Genomic DNA, 17,545 nt, shown 5'->3' with positions numbered 1-17,545 from the left:
TCCCTCCCCTCTGCCATTCTTAATACCATCTACAAACTGGAAGGAATTCAATGTTTTGATATATATAGTATTGATTTCAAAGGGGAAGGGAGAGGGAGAGCGATAGGAACATCAATTATGAGAGAGAATCACTGATCAAGTGTCTCCTGCACGCCCTCTACTGGGGATTGAGCCTGCAACCCGGGCATGTGCCCTGACCAGGAATAGAACCCTGACCTTCTAGTTCATAGGTCCATGCTCAACCACTGAGCTACACTGGCCAGGCAGGAATTCAATGTTTTTAAAAATTCAGATATATAATGCAGTGATAGCTACAATTAGACTTTTTGTTGATGGGCCTACATCAGTACAATTTCGGATATTGTGAGAAAGTAGATATTTCAGATGGGGTGCAGTGTCTTCTTCTTAATTTTTATTTTCACATTTCCAGTGGTTCTCAATAGCTAACACATCACATGAGCTTACTATGTGATGGTCACAGTTCTGAGAGGTTTACATGAATGATCTCACTCATTCTCCAGGACAGCCCCATGAGTAGGTGCTCTTATTACTGCTGTCCTGAGGGAGGCACACAGCGCACAGATAGCAGACTTGGAACTTGAATTCAGGCGAGGCAAGTCCAGAACCTATCACTCCTCTCAAAGGGACACAGTCTAAGCATTCCTACATAATGATTCAAAATAATAGGATGCTGAAAATTTCCTTCTCACCAATCTTTCCTTGGGAAAAACATACCTTATATAGCCCACTCCTTAACAATGAATGAACCGCCTGAAAGTAAGCCACCAAGTTTTATTTTAAAAACAAACTGGCTCTATGTTCAGCTTACTATCTTAAATATCTGTTTAAAATAGCTACAGTTGAGACAAAATGAGAAATACATTTATTTTCTCTGAATTCAAGTCCTTTATCATCATTCCATGAAATTTATTATGAATGATCTTAATATTTCTAAACCAGCCATGCTTACAAGACAAGGTAGTATCATACAATATAGAACAGATAAGTGAAGTTGTAACAGGCACAGAAAAGCAATATGACCATGCTTTCTCCTTTAAAAGAGTATTAATACACTTCTGGTTCCTGTTCTATTCTTTCTTCCATCAATACTAAGAATAAGTGGAAACAGAAACATTAAAATAAAAAGTGACACTCTTCCATAATCATCAATCAAGAAAAAAAAAATTATAACCAGAACTTCTTGTGCCATGACCAGAAATTAAATCCTTAAATGAAGAGGATACTTAAAAAATCCAAAATTACTTTAAAGACTATTAAGGTGCATAGCAATTTCTAAATAGAGCTGGAGTACAAGTAACTTCTCTTCTTTTAATGCCACAGAATACTTCCTAGCAGCTTGAAGATGCAAGTGTCATAATAATAACTGTAACGCAAATGAGTTAAGGAAGTTAAAACCCAATAGTCCCCGAACAGGAAAACAGCACGCAGCGAATTAAGGGTATCTCAGAGGAGGATTTCTAGGAGCCAGCATACATTAGCTCCATGGGCAGACTAGGTGGGTCAGTTACCTATTGTCCTGAGCAAGGATACTCAATTGTATCCAAGGAGAGGTGACACGGATTTAGTGACATCCAGCTCTTGTGTCAGCACCAGCCGGATGGAATCTGCCCACAAGATCTCAGGGCTGATTGAGAATCCTCTGGATGGGGATTCACGGCTTCAGAAAGGTGGACAATGAGTCTCAGAGACACTTTTCCGTAAGACAAAAATGAGAGGGATCCCAATAACTGTTTTCTCTGTGCTGTGGGCTGTTTCTGACTGTGCCCTTCAGTGGGGTGAATGATCTGTCTGTATCGCCCCAAACAGCTGTCCTCTGAAATGCTGATTCTTCACAACCTTCAGATTTGAAGGGCAGCCTGAGCATTATTGACAAGCATTGGTTCACATTGCCTGTCTGCTGCTCCTGCGATTTGCCCGCTGATAGAGGTTACAGTCTCTTATTGTTTCAGTGTGCACCTCGATTCAATCAGGATTCACCACCTTCACCCCAATTCAAAATGTGAAGTGAAAACAGTTTTACCAAAGCCAGTGAAAAATGTATGCCTCATATTTACCTGTAATTATAAACATAAGGTGTTTTAGCAGCGTGCCTGGTCTGTAACAAGTATTTGATAAATGCTGCCTTAGAGAGTCTATCATTTACAGTCTCCCATTTCACATATATAAATGCCTTCTCAGTTAAATTTTCACTTGGTCTTTTCAAAATGTATTATCTTCTCATTTTTTAAAGCAAAGATTTTTAACAGGTAGCTACCATTAGATGAATAATATACAATGTATATCTCAACAATGATATTGATGATTTCATCTTTTATATTTCACTATAGGCCCGGTGCATGGTGGGGTCCCTTGGCTTGGGCTGCGGGGATCAGTGGACATCCAGGCTGCCACAGCCCAGCCTTACCCACTAGCTCGTCGGGCTCCAGCCCGCTGTCCATGTTGATTCCACACAGAACGAAGTAGTGCATGAAGCGGCAGGCGGCCAGGAGGAGTTTGAGCCTGGGTGCTGCACCAGGCCGCTCCGGCTCATCCCGGCCCCGCTGCACCTGCCGCTGCTGCTCAGGCTTGCAGGGGGACTGTCTGAGGGAGAGGCTGGTGCTGCTACAGCTGAGCTTGCCTGCCATCAGCCTGGCATCTGGTGTCCATCCATCAGCTGAGCTGTGCTCCAGCTGTGGGAGCTCACTGACCACTAGGAGGCAGCTCCTGTGTTCAGCATCTGGGCAGCTCCTGTGTTCAGCATCTGCCCCCTGGTGATCAGTGCGCATCATAGCTACCGTCCGGTCATCCGGTCGTCTGGTCGCTTAGGCTTTTATATATATAGATGGTAGAGAGATCAAAACTTATTAGTAAAAATGTTGCTTCCTCTTCACGCCCTTTAGTTCTTGGTATTTCTCTGCATATTCAGAGAGATTATGAGAAATACTCTAAAATGAAACTTGAAGGGGTTTTTGCACTTTCTTCACATCTCTTCTAATCATATGCCATATGATAAGAGTCAGAATGAAAACGATAGTAAATATGAATGTTCAAAAGTCAAATTCATTATATATACATTTTATTAGATTCGTAATATAAAATAATTCTTAAACTGAGCTTTGGAAAAAATAGGAAATTTTGAAATATATAAAGAAACACATAACCCTTAAAAAACCCCACATAATTCTTTAAGTACTGAGCCTGTTGTAAAACTATGTATTATCTTACTTAAATCGTGTTCCACACCGTTATGAGATATAATAATCAACTCTGTCCTAAAGGTGAGGAAACTAAAGTTTTCAAAGATAAAACAATTTGATCAAGATTGGAATTGAAACCAAGGGTTTCCGATGTCACTCCTATCTATTCTTTCTGATTTTAAAAGGAGGGAAAAGCGTCTGTATCAGCTTAAAAAGCATAGTCAACAGCACAACCAATGAGGATTTGACACATTCCATAGGATACCAGGCAACTGCGTATAGAAAGGCCAGATGCCTCAGCAGAACCTAGAGCAGTAGCTCATGGCTGGGGAACACCCACCTGAGCAGAGTGGATAGTGGATGGACCCAGAAAGTCGGACAATCAGATACTTTTGTTGCAAATATTATCTTAAAGCAACGTACCAACGTTTGGTATTAATACCAAACCAGCCCTGTTGTTCCCACACTCTCATTCTGACAGCATTTTCACCAATATTCCTTCCCGACCAGCAGTAAAAAAACTGCTTTGGATTGGGGGGGGGGGGGGGGGGGGGAGGGGCGGGAAGGGGAGAGAGCCATGTGAAATCTATGTAGGCAAGCCTCTCACTCCATGTAAAACTGGAATATTCAGTCTAGAAGGCATACTTCAAGCAGAAAGGTATCCAACAGGAATGAAAGACAATTCAATGTAAAATATTTGACCTTCACTGCTTCCACACATACATTGTAACAGTGCAAAGTAAACGACTCGTTTCGGGAGACGTATAAAAGACACAGCATGCAGCAAACACTGCCACAAAGGATGGGCCCAAAACAGATGTGGGAAAAATACACAGCCCGCTGCTTCAGCATTTATAACACGGCCCCCAAAGAGCAAACAGGCCTTCTCGCCACCGCTCAACTTCAAGGCCCATAAAAACGGTGCATGAGAAACGCTGTCGGATGGGTTCAGTGTTAGGCTACCCTTCTAATACTGCATGGGCAGTAAAGCCTTATGAGACCCTCGTCTGTAAATGTCATGTAAAATAGTTCAATACCACTTACATACAGATGCGAGTGGACATTTCATCGGTATCACAGATCAAGCAATAGAGTCCATCCTTGAACATTTTTATATGATGCAGTGTACATACTCTGCCCGTTTCTAAGGTTTGATATGCTCTTCAAAGAGCCTTTCCCAAGAAAATCACTGCACTGGTTTTAAACTCGGGTGTAAAGTTGCCAGAGAACAATTCTTCTGAGATGAGCTTGCGTTCTTTTCCAAGGAGATTAGCATGTGAGTCTGCCCCCACGTTAAGAAAAGGAATGTGTTCTGTGTTGCCCACAAACTGCAGGATTAGTCAGGAGAGGGACTCCCTACCCCTCCCTGGTGAACAAGGGATAAGGGGTGCTCTCCTTCAGGCCTGCTCCTCAGCCTCTTCTCTACCTGAACTCATGTGTAACGACCTGTGACAAAACCTCAGCCTCAGCCTCACACTGGCTGCCACAGGCTTACATATAAATGGTGTGTGCACGCAGAAAAACGAATGCAGAGCCACCTTAAAAAAATAATAATCGATGTGCCTTTTACGTATCCTTTCAGGACAGTGTAGTGTTGAGGCATATTTAGGCTCTGCTAAACCGGGATTTAGACATTTGTGAATTAAGATGAGTACATTTATATCATCTTGGTAGAAACTTTAAAATAGTAAGGGGACAGGTTTATTTTCCAGGATTCCTTAGATGGCTTTACTATCATATATTTTCAGGACTCATGACCAAGTTAGTAGGAAAATTGCAATTCGCACCCAGAGAGTCTACAACTTGGAGAGTTTAAAGCAATCCTGGTTTGAAAAGCACACGTTTACACAGGACTGGTAAGAAAAGAAGAGCAGTCCTAGCCCTGGCCTTTTTCATTTCTGCAGTTTCCTTATTGTGAGGGTATAAACTGGGGTCAAGTTAATGAAAAGCCTAATGTCCCAGGCTTTCTACGGTATGTGATTGGTTGTCATTAACATAATCTGGGCCTATAAGTATTTTATTTTGCATCTAAGCATTTCATTGCAAGTAGGATAAAATATCCTAATATTCTTTTGACAACCTTAAAATTTTTCAAAGACCTTTTCACGCTCTTGCATTTGTGTTATTAAGAAACTTGCTAAAGCAGATGAACTTCACTAATGAAACACGGAAGTGGCCTGGGTCTCCTTAAAAGGCCTAAACTAGAACTTTAAGGACTATAGCATAATTCCATAAATTGTAAGTGAACAACAAAACTTTAGCCCAGCACACAAAAGTCCTGGGTCCCAAAGTGATTGTTTTGACCCTAAAACATTATGCACCAGCCAAGAAATACCTTGAATTGACAGTTCTAAATGGAGACTTTATTGCAGATATATACAGGTATCTTCTGTGAAGTATTTTTAAAAAAAAGTATATTTCCTAAAAGTTTCAGTTGTTTACTGTAGCTTATTTGTAGTTTGTTTTCCTTAATTAATTTCCATTGCACTTAATTAATAACTAGTCATGCAAGTGCACTGGATTTCATTTGAATATTTTGATGAAGCGATAAGACCTGCTAATAGAATCTACCTGGGGCACCTTCTCACGGCTTCATTTTCATCCCAGATGTGCAGGTACTACTGGCAGCACAGAGCACCCATGAAAAGGTGCTGCTGCCCTCATCAGCTCTGGGAGTACAGTCAGAAACTGTCTATACCGAAGTAATGTGTGCTCATGCTCTATAAGCCTGATTAAAATTTATTTCTTTGACAATGATTCGTAAGCATGAATTCTGATGATGATCATACCATCTGATGTTGTTTTCTACACAATAGAAAGAAGTGTGAAGAGAGAGGGAGCAGGGGGTAGATTTTAATATCTATCTACTTGAGATTTTCACTAATAGTCTTACATGTCATTGATTCTTTTAGGTGGGAATAAACCCCTCTCTTCTAACTATAATGCTTTGGCTTACAAATAATGACTTGCTCATTCTATGATAAAATTTAATTCAACTTAACAACATGCCCTGGTTCGTATAGATTAAAAGTTGGATTTCTAAAAGTGCACAGATGTTATTTTCTGTTTTCAGGTTTGTCTTCTCTCTCTAGATATAAAACTCTATAAACATGAAATAAAATGGGAAAAAAAGCTTATAATTTTAAAATACTCACAATCATCATTTGGAATTGCTTTGATTTTACCATTTTAAAGTGAAAAAAATAACTTAAAACCATAACTTGCACACAAATAAAATTAATTGTATTTATTTATTTTTCTTCTCACAAAGAATGAAAATTAAGTTACTATAAATATTGTATGAATGGCATTTACAACATAAATCTGCAATCATACACCTTTTCATATTCTGGACTTTCCATTAAAAATTCACATCTAAATTGCTAAAAAAACATGTAAGCTCATACAACATATAATTAGCTAAAAGTTAACTCATTCATTATTTTGTTTCTCTTACACTTGGAGCTTAAAAAAAAAAAAAGGCAATTTCTGTGATGTTAAGGATACCACCAACTAAAATAAGGATATATACCACAGGCCATAAAAATGTTATTAAAGAACTCCCTGGATAGCTTCTTTTATTTTTACTTTTTAATATAATATACTAAAAAACTTTTAAATAGTTTATTGCACAATAACTGGAATGCATGCATTCTTAAGCAAAACTGCCTTTGCATTTAATGTATTTTTAAAAATAAATATTTGAAAAGTGTATCCACAATGTTCCTAAGAAATGGTTTTGAATTCCTGAGTCCCAAGGAGATGAATTGGCTGTCAGATAACAATGTGCTTCCATCAGATGGACTTGGCAGTTGTAAACAAAAGGAATTTTCTCAGCTTTTCCTCACAAATATGAAATATTTGCTCTCGGCCAACAGCTGGGTGATTTAAAGAAGTCCTGCATATATATTAGTTTTCATTCAAAATTACAAATCCTCCTCCCACTCTGCAACATCTGATCACATCTTAGTAGAACAGAAAATTGTTCTGCGATGAAGTGACATTCCCAGGGGAAGTCAAAGTCAAAAACTAGTACCTACTTACAACTCTAATCAAATTTCAGATCATACGGCATCTGGTTAATAATTTTTAAGAAAAGTTAATTTATTCAAGATGAAAGGTTAAATGATACCCTGGAGTGGCTTAAAAAATAATGAGAAAGTTTGATATGTTGTAATGTTTCTAAAGGTTTGATATGTTAGAATATTTCTGAAAACGTTTACTATACAACCTAAATAGAAGCTGCCTGAAAAGCCACTAAGTTTCCCACAATAATTTGAAAGTTGTTTAAGAATCAAACATATAGGTTTCCATGTGGTGACTAGTTAAGTTATTCATGAAAAAACTGTTAATATTTAAATGATCATTTAAAATTATGTATTCAACTTACTAAACATTAAAATTATATCGATACTTCTTTTTAAATGAATGCACTAAAATACCTTTACAAGATATTAGGTATTCGCTATTCATAAAAGCCTATGAAGGAAATCAAAGAATAAATATTTTCAGAGTATTTTTATATATGAATAGGTAATGAACTTACGGACTTCGTTTATAAATTTAACGAAATGTTTGCCTTATTTTTATTCCTCTCTCCCTAACAACCTCAAAGTAGTGATTTTAAATGTACTTTTAATTCCAGAATAATATTCCCTATATTGTAAGATTTACCATGGATAAAATTTTATAGTAAAATAAATTAGGCATCTCTGTGTTTAATGTACTTGAGGTGATAAACATGTATCCTATATATTTACACATATCTTAGAAGTTGACAAGCATTTTTCTATTTAGAGACAATTACACAGAATTAACTTTTGCCCTTAGGTCCAGTGAATGTGAATGTACAATGCCTAAAACTAACTTAATATTTCATTATTTTAAATAAGCGCTTTATTTTTACCTAAAGTACCTATTAAAGCAGTCATGGAAACATTACAATAATCCTTGCTACTTCTAAAAAAGTTGTATTTGCCCTTAAAATGCAAATCTACTAAACTTGAATTATCAAGACATATGAGAAATGGAATTCATACATCAAATTACAAAGTGTGTAATTTATCCTAATTATTACAGACAGATGTTTTGTCCTTTGTAGATACACACTGTAGATATAATATAGTAATGGCACTCAGGTAATATATACCAATCCTTAAAATTTTGTGTCTGAAAAAAAAAAGTATTTTAAAGTCTGAATTCCATTTCCCTTTTTGGAAAAAAAATAACCACCCTTGGAAGACATAATTCTTACTTCCATATCTGTTAATCTTTAAATGATTTTTCCAGCAGAAAAACTTAGAAAGTCACTATAAAATAATGAAATACAATTGTGAATAGAAGTAATTACCAATATTCACCGTCAGTGTTAAATATCAGAAAGCAAATCTTTATCATTAAGAATTTAAAATAATTCGTCAACTATCACTGATGACACACAAAGAAACAGCATGGAAATGAAAATACTATTAGCAAAACTTTTCTTTTCCATAATTCAGCATGAATGCAAATAAAATGACCACCTTTCTTCCTACATAAGCAAATAAAACAAACTACATGAACAATAAGAAAACCATGTACATCTCAAGTACCAAGGCAGTGCTTATCAAGGGAGTAAATGTTTCAGGAAAGTAAGTCTGTATTTTTAGCTTTATTTCAAGTTAGTCCTATTTATGTAAAAAAAGGGGGTCTTTTTTTTTAAATGAGTCTGAAAGCCACTTATTCAACCTCTTGTTTCTATAAACTTTCAAAGACTAAGACATGAAATTAAAGGCAGGGACTTTGAAATTCAAGTATTTTTAAAAACACAGTTATGTCGTCATGAGTTTGGAATTGAAAATACTTACAGTCTCTCCAGTTCTTTAAGATCCTGGAATGCTCCTCTTTCAATGGTGCTGATCTTATTCTCCATGAGCTGACTGAAATGCAAAATATAGCAGGAGTCTTAATGTTAGCCCTCACCGTCAGAATAAGTTTCAATTCAGCAACTAAAATGTGCAACTTCTTTCTCTTTCTCTTTATGAAGTTAAATTTTGCTCTGGTTTGAGATTTAATATCAAATTCAATGATGATATATTTGAGAGAAGTCAGGGAGGAGAAATAGCATCCACACCCCAAAACTTCCAGGAAAAAATCCTAACAGTGACATGAAATTCACTAGCCAAAACTCTGCACCTTAAAGCATAGTATTTTCTGGAAAACAACCTATGGCACTGGAGCTCTGATGGATGTTTTTCAGTAAACTGACTTTCAACTGAGGTCTTAACTAAGAGAATAAATATATAATAATTCATCATACACATAGTTCAGTTAACTTATGGATATGCATCAGAAATTGGACGCATTCATAATGTTCAAGTGTGTCTTTTAAAAGAACACTGAACACACAATGATCCAAGTATATGTTCACTGTGAGGGAAATATTTACAAACCTGAGGGGAAAAGAATTTTACATTATATTGAATCTCAAATGATGTTTCACTCAGAACTAATTTAACTCACTAATGAAAGAAGTAATTCAATTACAAGAATTTTATAAAAGTTACAGAGATATAAAATATAAGAGTTAAAAATATGACCAGTGTACTTTCATAAAAAAACATGTCCCATCATAAACTCTGTAGAAAGCTGGATTGTTTGATTTTAATTTTAGAAATTATATGCGTGTTGTTTGACAGAAAAGGCTAAACATTTCTATATTAGTAGTAAAAATGCAGACCCACTTAAATTATTTCTAGTAAATCTGAAATCCTAAAAGTGCATCAAATGTCTCACATTACTTATTCATATTGTGAAAGTAATTATTCTACATTTTTATATGTCTAAGGCACTTAGGGTATGGCATTGCAAACACTTGAGGCCATTTCTACAGTACTGTTTCTATGGCCTGCATCCAACCTTAAAATAAAAGCCTACATTTTAATAAAAGTTGTAGTATAGTGGTAAACTAAAAAAGAAAGAAAACCTAGACCTTATAAATGTTTATGTTTTTGTTATTTGGACAGTTTTTAATATTGAGACCAGTAACAATTCAAAATATGCAAGCTTAAAAAAAAAGAAAGAAAATTATTCAAAACACAGAAGAACGTACTTACAGAACTCTTAGATGTCTAAGGCCGGCAAAATCCATTTTGGTAATCCGTGTGATGTTATTTCCATTCAAATCCCTGAGAGAAAACAAAAAAGAAAATGAAAGTCCCACTTTATTTCTATCAATAGCTAGTTAAAAATTAAAAACATAAACTAAATAAGAACTTGAAGTTAAAGATCAGTTCCAATGACTAAAGCAGTTTGCAAAGTAAAAGAGATAAAGGGGTAACCTTTGCAGGAATTTTTTAAAATGATCATCAACAAGTTTACAGAGTCCCTACCTGCTGGCATGAGACATGAAAACGGATTATCTTGTCACAAGAAGTGCTCTTTTTTTGCATGTATAGGAGTGCTTTCAATTTTCGTTTCTTAGTTTTATATTTTTTAATCATTTTTCTTATTTTTCAGGTATAGTTGGCATTCAGTGTTACAGTAGTTTCAGGTGTTTGCTCCAGTGATTAGACATTGTTTAACTTACTATGTGATCATTCTGGTAAATCTCACACCCATCTGACACCATACACAGTTATTAGAATATCATTGATTCTGCTATGCTTTACAGCCTCATATAATCAAGTTGTACTTCGTAATCCCTTCACCTCTTGTCATCCATTCCCCAAACCCCTCTCAACTAGCCACCATCAAAATGTTTTCTGTATCTATCAGCCTGTTTCTGCTCTGCTTGCTCACTTATTTTGTTTTTAGATTCAACTGTGGATAGATATGTATCTATTGCCATTTTATTATTCATATTTTTAATCTTTTTTTTTCTTCTTAAAGAAGACCTTTTAACATTTCATGTAATAGTAGTTTGGTGGTAATAAATTCCTTTAGCTTTTTCTTGTCTGGGAATCTATTTATAAGTTCTTCTATTCTAAATGATAGCTTCCCTAACCTGGTGAAGGAAATAGACATACAAATCCAGGAAGTGCAGACAGTCCCAAACAAGATGAACCCAAAGAGGCCCACACCAAGGCACATCATAATTAAAATGCAAAAGGTTAAAGACAAACAGAAAATGTTAAAAGCAGCAAGAGAAAAACCCTTATCTACAAGGGCGGACCCCAAAAGACTGTCAGCTGATTTCTCAATAGGAACTTTGCAGGACATAAGGGAGTGGCAAGAAATATTCAAAGTGATAAAAAGCAAGGACCTACAATCAAGATTACTCAACTTTTGTTTGTATAAGGATATGTATATTGACTTCACAGGAATTCTGCTATTATTGTTAGGCACATCCCCAAAAAAGTTCCCTTCAAAAAGTTAAAGGAACAATATTTTAATACTACTCTGGAAGAAATTTTAAATATCCCAAATTCTCTCCTGAGGTGGCAGGGTGGCTGAACTTCCTAAGGCAAAGAAGGAAGTGCCATCAAAAGACCTGCACTTCAAAGACTTGCATTTATAGGCATTTACCTTCCAACAATTCTATGTTTGTATGAAAACTAAACTAAACTCTTCTTTTGCAGCTTAGGGAGCCCCTTTTACCCCCCTCCCCCCCACTGTGGCTGTAAAGGGAAAACTGCTAGCTGGGGCAATAATGCAAATAGTATTCAGGCCCTGACGGGTTCTTTTTGCTCAGATTTCAGCACCAAGTTTCCTTCAAGAGTCACACAACCCCTTCTCTGGCATCTTAGGTCAAGATCTAAATTTGCCCTGGTTCCAATCATGTCAAGTAAAACCAGGCTTCGCTGTGGTTTAAACGTTCTCCTTCACGGAAGTAAGCCTTCTCTTAGTTTGACTTTATAAGATTGTGTTTGAAATCTATATTTAATGAGTCAGTGATAGAACTGTATACGCCATCACTGAGTAAACTATTTTCTGAAAACTCTATACTAGTAGATTCCTCATAGGGATTTTTTTTCCCCCAAAGACATAAAACTCACTTGCTATTTTGTCCCTTTTTGTTAAGTTAAGACATATTAGTACTTAAAACTGTTCTGAATAGCATGACATGCCAAGTGCTGAAACAGAATTCTGCATTGCTTTCTCCCCAACCCACTCTCCACATCAGCTGAGCAAAGTACCATCAAGTTGTCCCTACAATTACTGAGGTCTTCACTGGCTAGTTGACATAATACAATGCCCTACTCCCAACCCTGGACACATGTGGTGGTTCACATTTTAATAAGACACCCTTAGTAAGGCGCCAACTTACCCAGCGCTGAGGGAAGGAGTGAGGCTGGGATGGGGGAGCCATTTGCAAAGAATCAAGGGTTCAACTCTGGCCTTTAAACTGTGGGCCAGGCAAGTGGATTAGATAAGTTCAATTTGGTTTACGTGCTGAGTGAGGGCCCTGCTAGTGGAGACGTGCAGATTGGAGCAAGTCCTCTCTGCAGCGTGCAACCCTCATATCCTGGGGCGTAGAGACCTGGAAGCTAAGTCGGGAGCGCTGGCCCTGGCCGTCCTTGTCCCGCACCCACCCTGACCACCGGGCCCACGCGAAATGGCGAGTGGAGTGCGCCCAGGGCGCTTGGGCAGCGCCCAGCACTGCCCACTGTGATCACAAAGAGAACGGCCTCCATGCTCCACTTCCCTGAACTCAAGGGGTGCCCCAACTGGAGCGCGTGGGCCGGCCATCAACACCGGCTCTGGGATTACTTCTTCATTAGAGACTCGCAGAGACAAGGAGGCGGGGATGTCTGCGGGCAGTGGAGCGGGAAGAGGGGAAGGCAGGGGAGCTGCTGCCAGAGGAAGGGACACAGAAACTGCCAGAAAGGTGGACGGGAGCACTAGGGCCCCGCCGAAAGGGCTGGAGGGGGCAGCCAAGGGCTGCAAAGTCCCTGAACAGTGAGACCTGAACTGGGCTGGGTCTGGTTAGAGAGGCAGCCCTAATTTCGCCTAAGGTTGGGAAGTGGACCGCTTCTGCAGTCGCCTCTGCGACAGGTCCCTAGGGGCCCGCCACAGCCTGCTTTCCCAAGAGAAAGGGGGGGGGGGGCGGGAAACAGGACAGGGAGTCACGCGTGGCCACAGCTTCCCGGGGCATCCTTCCCTCCGTGACTCTTGGGTGGATCCAGACGCCTCAGGATCCCTTCTCCCCTCCCTGCGGACCCAGGGGGGCTACACAAAGCCAAGGAGTGGAGGTTTCTTCTTTTGAGTCCCCCCGCCAGTCCCTGCGCCACCCCGCGGCGACCAGAGTGGGGACTCGGCCTGGAAACTGCCCCGCGAGTCTTGGCAACGCAAGGTGACTCTGTTGACTGAGTCTGGGGAGCAAAGTCCTGTCTTCCTTGCCCCGAGCACCCGCGATCACTTGTCCTCCATCAAGTTCCTTGACGCCCCAGGTCAGAGAACTGGACGGCACAGGTCTACGTGCATCAGGACAAGAGCGGGGAGAAGGGACCCAGTGCAGCTGCCAACAGTCCCGCCCCTCCTTGGGCAGCGCCCTCCTGTCCTTCGCCCCCCCAAAGCCTCCAACCTCAGGATGGGCGTGCAGAAGAGCTTGTGGGGGCTGCCCCTGGCACAGGGACCGATGCCGCTAAGTCCTTCCAGTCTCCATGCTTGAGGCACACGACCCTGATGGGGCGGGGGGGGGGGGGGGGCGGGGGGGAGGAGGGGGGCGGAGAAGAGCCCATACTCACAGCCTCTCGGTGTTGCGGGGGATGTTCCTGGGCACGCTGCGCAGCGCCAGTCCGTGGCAGTCCACCGTGCTGCCCGAGCAGGAGCACTGCGCCGGACACGCTTGAGACGCCACCTGGTTCAGGATCGCCAGCACCAAGCCCAGAGCCAGGGACAGCGTCTGCCAGCCGCCGCCGCGCATCTTCCCCCGCCGCCGCCTCCTCGCTCGCCAGTGCCGGTGGTTCCTCTACCGCACGCTGCTGGGCGCCAAACGCGCTGGGGCTGAGGCCCAGGGTCTGGTGCAGGGCTAGCAACCCAGAGTGCCCGGGCCAATGTGCAGGAAATAAGGCGGACGTGACAGTTCTAATATTCAAGGTAGAAGAGCTTGGCACAGGTACCCGCCTCCCACCTCCCCTCCACCCTACTCCAGCGGGGCGGGCGCTCCTTGCAGAACTTTAGGTCCTGAAGATGAGTCGGTCTGGCTAAGGCTGTTCGAAGACCCGGGAGACGCCGGGAGGAGATCAGGAGTCGCCAAGACCAACTTGGTGGGAAAGAACTGGGCTCTCAATAGCCGCGAAGATGCAGGAGCCCGTGGCGCGGGGAATGGGCCTGCTCGGGTTCCACCACCTCCTCTGTGAATCCGATTCCGGCGGGAGGCTCAGAGGCAGAAGAGGGAGGCTCAATAGGAACGCTGTCCTTGATGAAAGCGGGCTCTCTGGAGCTAGAAGGCGCAGGGGCCCCGTGGGCCAGGAACCGTGCGTGCAGGGCCACTGGGCATGGCGCGCTGGGGCGCACAGGCGGGCGCACAGCCAGGGGGCGCGGGGAGCTGCTCCCGGAGACCAGCGCGGCTCCCTCGCAGGGCTCCCCCTGACCCGCGGCTCCTCGGCGGCAGGGGCTAGTCCTCGCTGTCTCCCGACAGCCCACGTTCAGGGCGGTTTGCAAAAACACATGCACTTCGCGGAAGGCTGCCTCCGCAATCCCGCCTCCCGCCGGGCGTCCTAGGCGATGCTGGGCACTCGGGCCTGCCCGGAGGTCAAACAGGAAAGACAAAAGGGCACTGGGGCCGCAGCAGCCGGCGGTAATATCCACTAGTCACGACCCTGGCAGAGGAAATCCAAGAGGCCAAGTTGAGGACGAGAGCTCCTAGGAGGACTGCTGGCAGGCCAGCCTGAAGGAGTGGAAAGGCCAAGGTGGAGGTGTCCGCGTCCCGCGTCCTGCGGGAGTGTCCGGGGGAGGGGGGATGGCGTGGTGGCAGTTGGCCGGTGGGCGCCCAGGGGGCAGCGAATGGCAGTCCGCGTGCGCGCCGGTGCCGGCCCCTCCGGTCTCCCGGAGACCGCGCAGCTCCGCGGCAGACACCTGATGGCAAAGGTGGAAGAAACCAGAGCGGGCTCCCGGGCGGGCGCAGCCCCCCGCTCCGCCCCTCGACGGCCGCCCACAAGTGGGTCCTCCTCCTCCAAGTGAGGAACTTTTCCCAGGCTCAGCAGCCCGTCCGCGGCCACGCGGGGAGTCCTCCTGCCGCCGTCGCGACGCCCGGCTCCCGGCGCTGCACCTGACGCTGCGGCCGCGGTCCCGTCCGGAGCAGCCCGTCTCCTCCCGGCCCCTTCTCCTCTCCCGGCGGCTTCGGCTCGCCCTTCTCCGGGCTGGGAAGCGGGGGCGAGGGCCGGTGGCGACCCGGAGCGAGGGCTGGGTGGCTCCGCGGACTCCGGAGCTCCAGGCAAGTGTCTAAACAATAGGATGGACGCGGCAGCCCGGGCTCCCGCGGCTGCGGGAAGGTGGCTGGCGGCGGTGCCTGGAGGTGTTCGCTTGGGCTGCCTGGCGCCGAGCCCCGCCGAACAACCGCCGGGCCAGCGCCTCCGGAGCGGCTGCCGGGTCCCGGACCGGACGCTCCCCTTCCTCTCAGCGCTCCCGCCGCGCCCCGAAAACTCCGCAGCTCCAGCCGGCGCCCGGGAGCCACGATGCTCCCATCACTCGCTGCTGCCTTTTTTTTTTTTTTTAATCACCTTCTGTGGCAGCCTCTGCGGCCGCTGCCGCCACCACCTCCACCACCAGCCCGTGCGGCTGGCGCGCTGGCCAAATAAATAACCCCAAGTCCCAAGTTAACCGGCGCCACCGGCCTTATATACCCGGCCGGCCCCCAGCCTCGGCCCCGCCCCGCGCCGCCGGCCCCGCCCACTGGCCGCGCAGGGAGCCCGCACCTCGCCCCGGAGAGGTAGGGCCACAGCCCAGCGCCCGGCCAGGAGGCGGTTGGCGGCGCGGCGCGTTCCCATGCACCACGACTAGCGCCCTCGCTCCCACGCGCAGCAAAGTTTTCCGGGGAGGAACCGGGCCCCCGGGCCCCCGCCCCCAGTTCCAGGTCCCCAGGGGTGACCCGGCCTCGGAGATGGTGGCTCCCAGTGGGGGCCTGGGGAGAGGGCGGCTTGGAACGCGGCGTAAACAGCGCTGCCAGTTGGTGCTTCTGCTGCAGCCTTTGCCACGCGATCCTAAGGGGGCTGCTCGGGGTTTGCAGCGCAGCAAGACAGAGAGAGGATGGTTTTTTAAAAAAATGTTTTTAAATCCTACCAAAATAGATCTGCCTGCGCTCACAGACACGCACACGTGTATTTTGGGGAGCTTCAAAGTTCAGAGTTTTTGCAAGTGGGAAAACGGTGGTTTTCCACCTTCTATCCAGCCTGCCCATGTCTGGAACACCCCCTTCCGTTTAACCCTTTCCTTATCATCACACGCTTGACAATACCAAGCTCAGTTGATGTCTTGAATATGTAATATGCTCACAAAACTCTAAGGGCGTGAGTATGTGTGTGATTTTAATGAGGAGGGGAAAAATAAATTCCTAGCAAGCACCTTGCATGGGAAGGAAGTTACGAATATTTTCCCCCACTATGTCTTGGAAGAGAATTTCCTGGTTTCTTTTTGTCTTTCTAATGTGATGTGTGTCTGGCAACTGCTGCCACCCTCCAGCTCCGCCCTCACCGCCCCCCTCCCCCCAACTAAACCAATGTCGCTATTGGTTTGTTGACATATAAATCCATCAGTAACTTTGCATGAATTTAAATGCCTCACCTAACCCTCCCTTGCCCCATTTCCATCAGGGCTGTCAGGGGAATTTGTGCAAGCCCCCAGCCTAATGCCAATTTCACAGTGTGATAATTATTTGTATAATTATCTGTCACCCATTTGAAAGAAATAGGATCTGTCCAATTCCCCTTTTTATGTCCAACATCTAACAATAGGCTGGACACACAGTAGGAACTCTGAAACGGACTGATTTCTTTAAGACAATAATATACTCAATCTGAAGTTTCTCCATTATCCCCATTAATATTTTTCCTACTTAAGTTTTTCAAAATGTCTTTCCCCCTTGGTCCCACTCTACCCCACTCCAGGCCCTTCCTCAGGCCTTCACTGCACTATAGTCTGTGTCTATGTAAAATGTCTTTTTATAATAGCTACCTCTACCTATGTCATTTTGCCTGCCCTCGAAAACTTTTAAGGGCATTTTGAGGACATTTCCAAAGACAAGGTACTCTTAGGATACTCATAGATTTACAATGCTTGATTCTTTTAAAGAATCCCAGACATTTATTAACTCTCATTTGTCCTTCTAGATTTTAGCTTAAAGTTCTTAAGAAGGAGAAGGTGGAAGCTATATTCACATTTTCTTTAAAGGAACATGAGATAAAGAACAAGTACCTATCATTGATGAA

At 43.6% G+C, this 17,545-nt stretch overlaps 1 protein-coding gene across 5 annotated transcripts in view; it reads right to left on the bottom strand.

Annotated features, from left to right (window-relative positions):
* SLIT2 (slit guidance ligand 2) overlaps positions 1-14,078 on the bottom strand; it is a 361,217-nt gene extending 347,139 nt beyond the window's left edge. For all 5 annotated transcript variants that reach the window (XM_036330006.1, XM_036330014.1, XM_036330022.1 and 2 more), the window contains exons 1-3: positions 13,865-14,078; positions 10,292-10,363; positions 9,044-9,115 (exon numbers count right to left, since the gene is read on the bottom strand). In XM_036330006.1, the coding sequence (XP_036185899.1) occupies positions 9,044-9,115; positions 10,292-10,363; positions 13,865-14,043 (323 nt within the window). In that variant the 5' untranslated portion in view covers positions 14,044-14,078. The remainder of the gene's footprint in view (positions 1-9,043; positions 9,116-10,291; positions 10,364-13,864) is intronic.
* Positions 14,079-17,545: the final 3,467 nt, after the last annotated feature.

Source organism: Myotis myotis, unplaced genomic scaffold (assembly GCF_014108235.1).
Source record: "Myotis myotis isolate mMyoMyo1 unplaced genomic scaffold, mMyoMyo1.p scaffold_m19_p_1, whole genome shotgun sequence".
NCBI lineage: Eukaryota > Metazoa > Chordata > Mammalia > Chiroptera > Vespertilionidae > Myotis > Myotis myotis.
The sequence above is the reverse complement of the archived record's forward strand: the minus strand, read 5'-3'. Positions and strand labels throughout refer to the sequence as shown.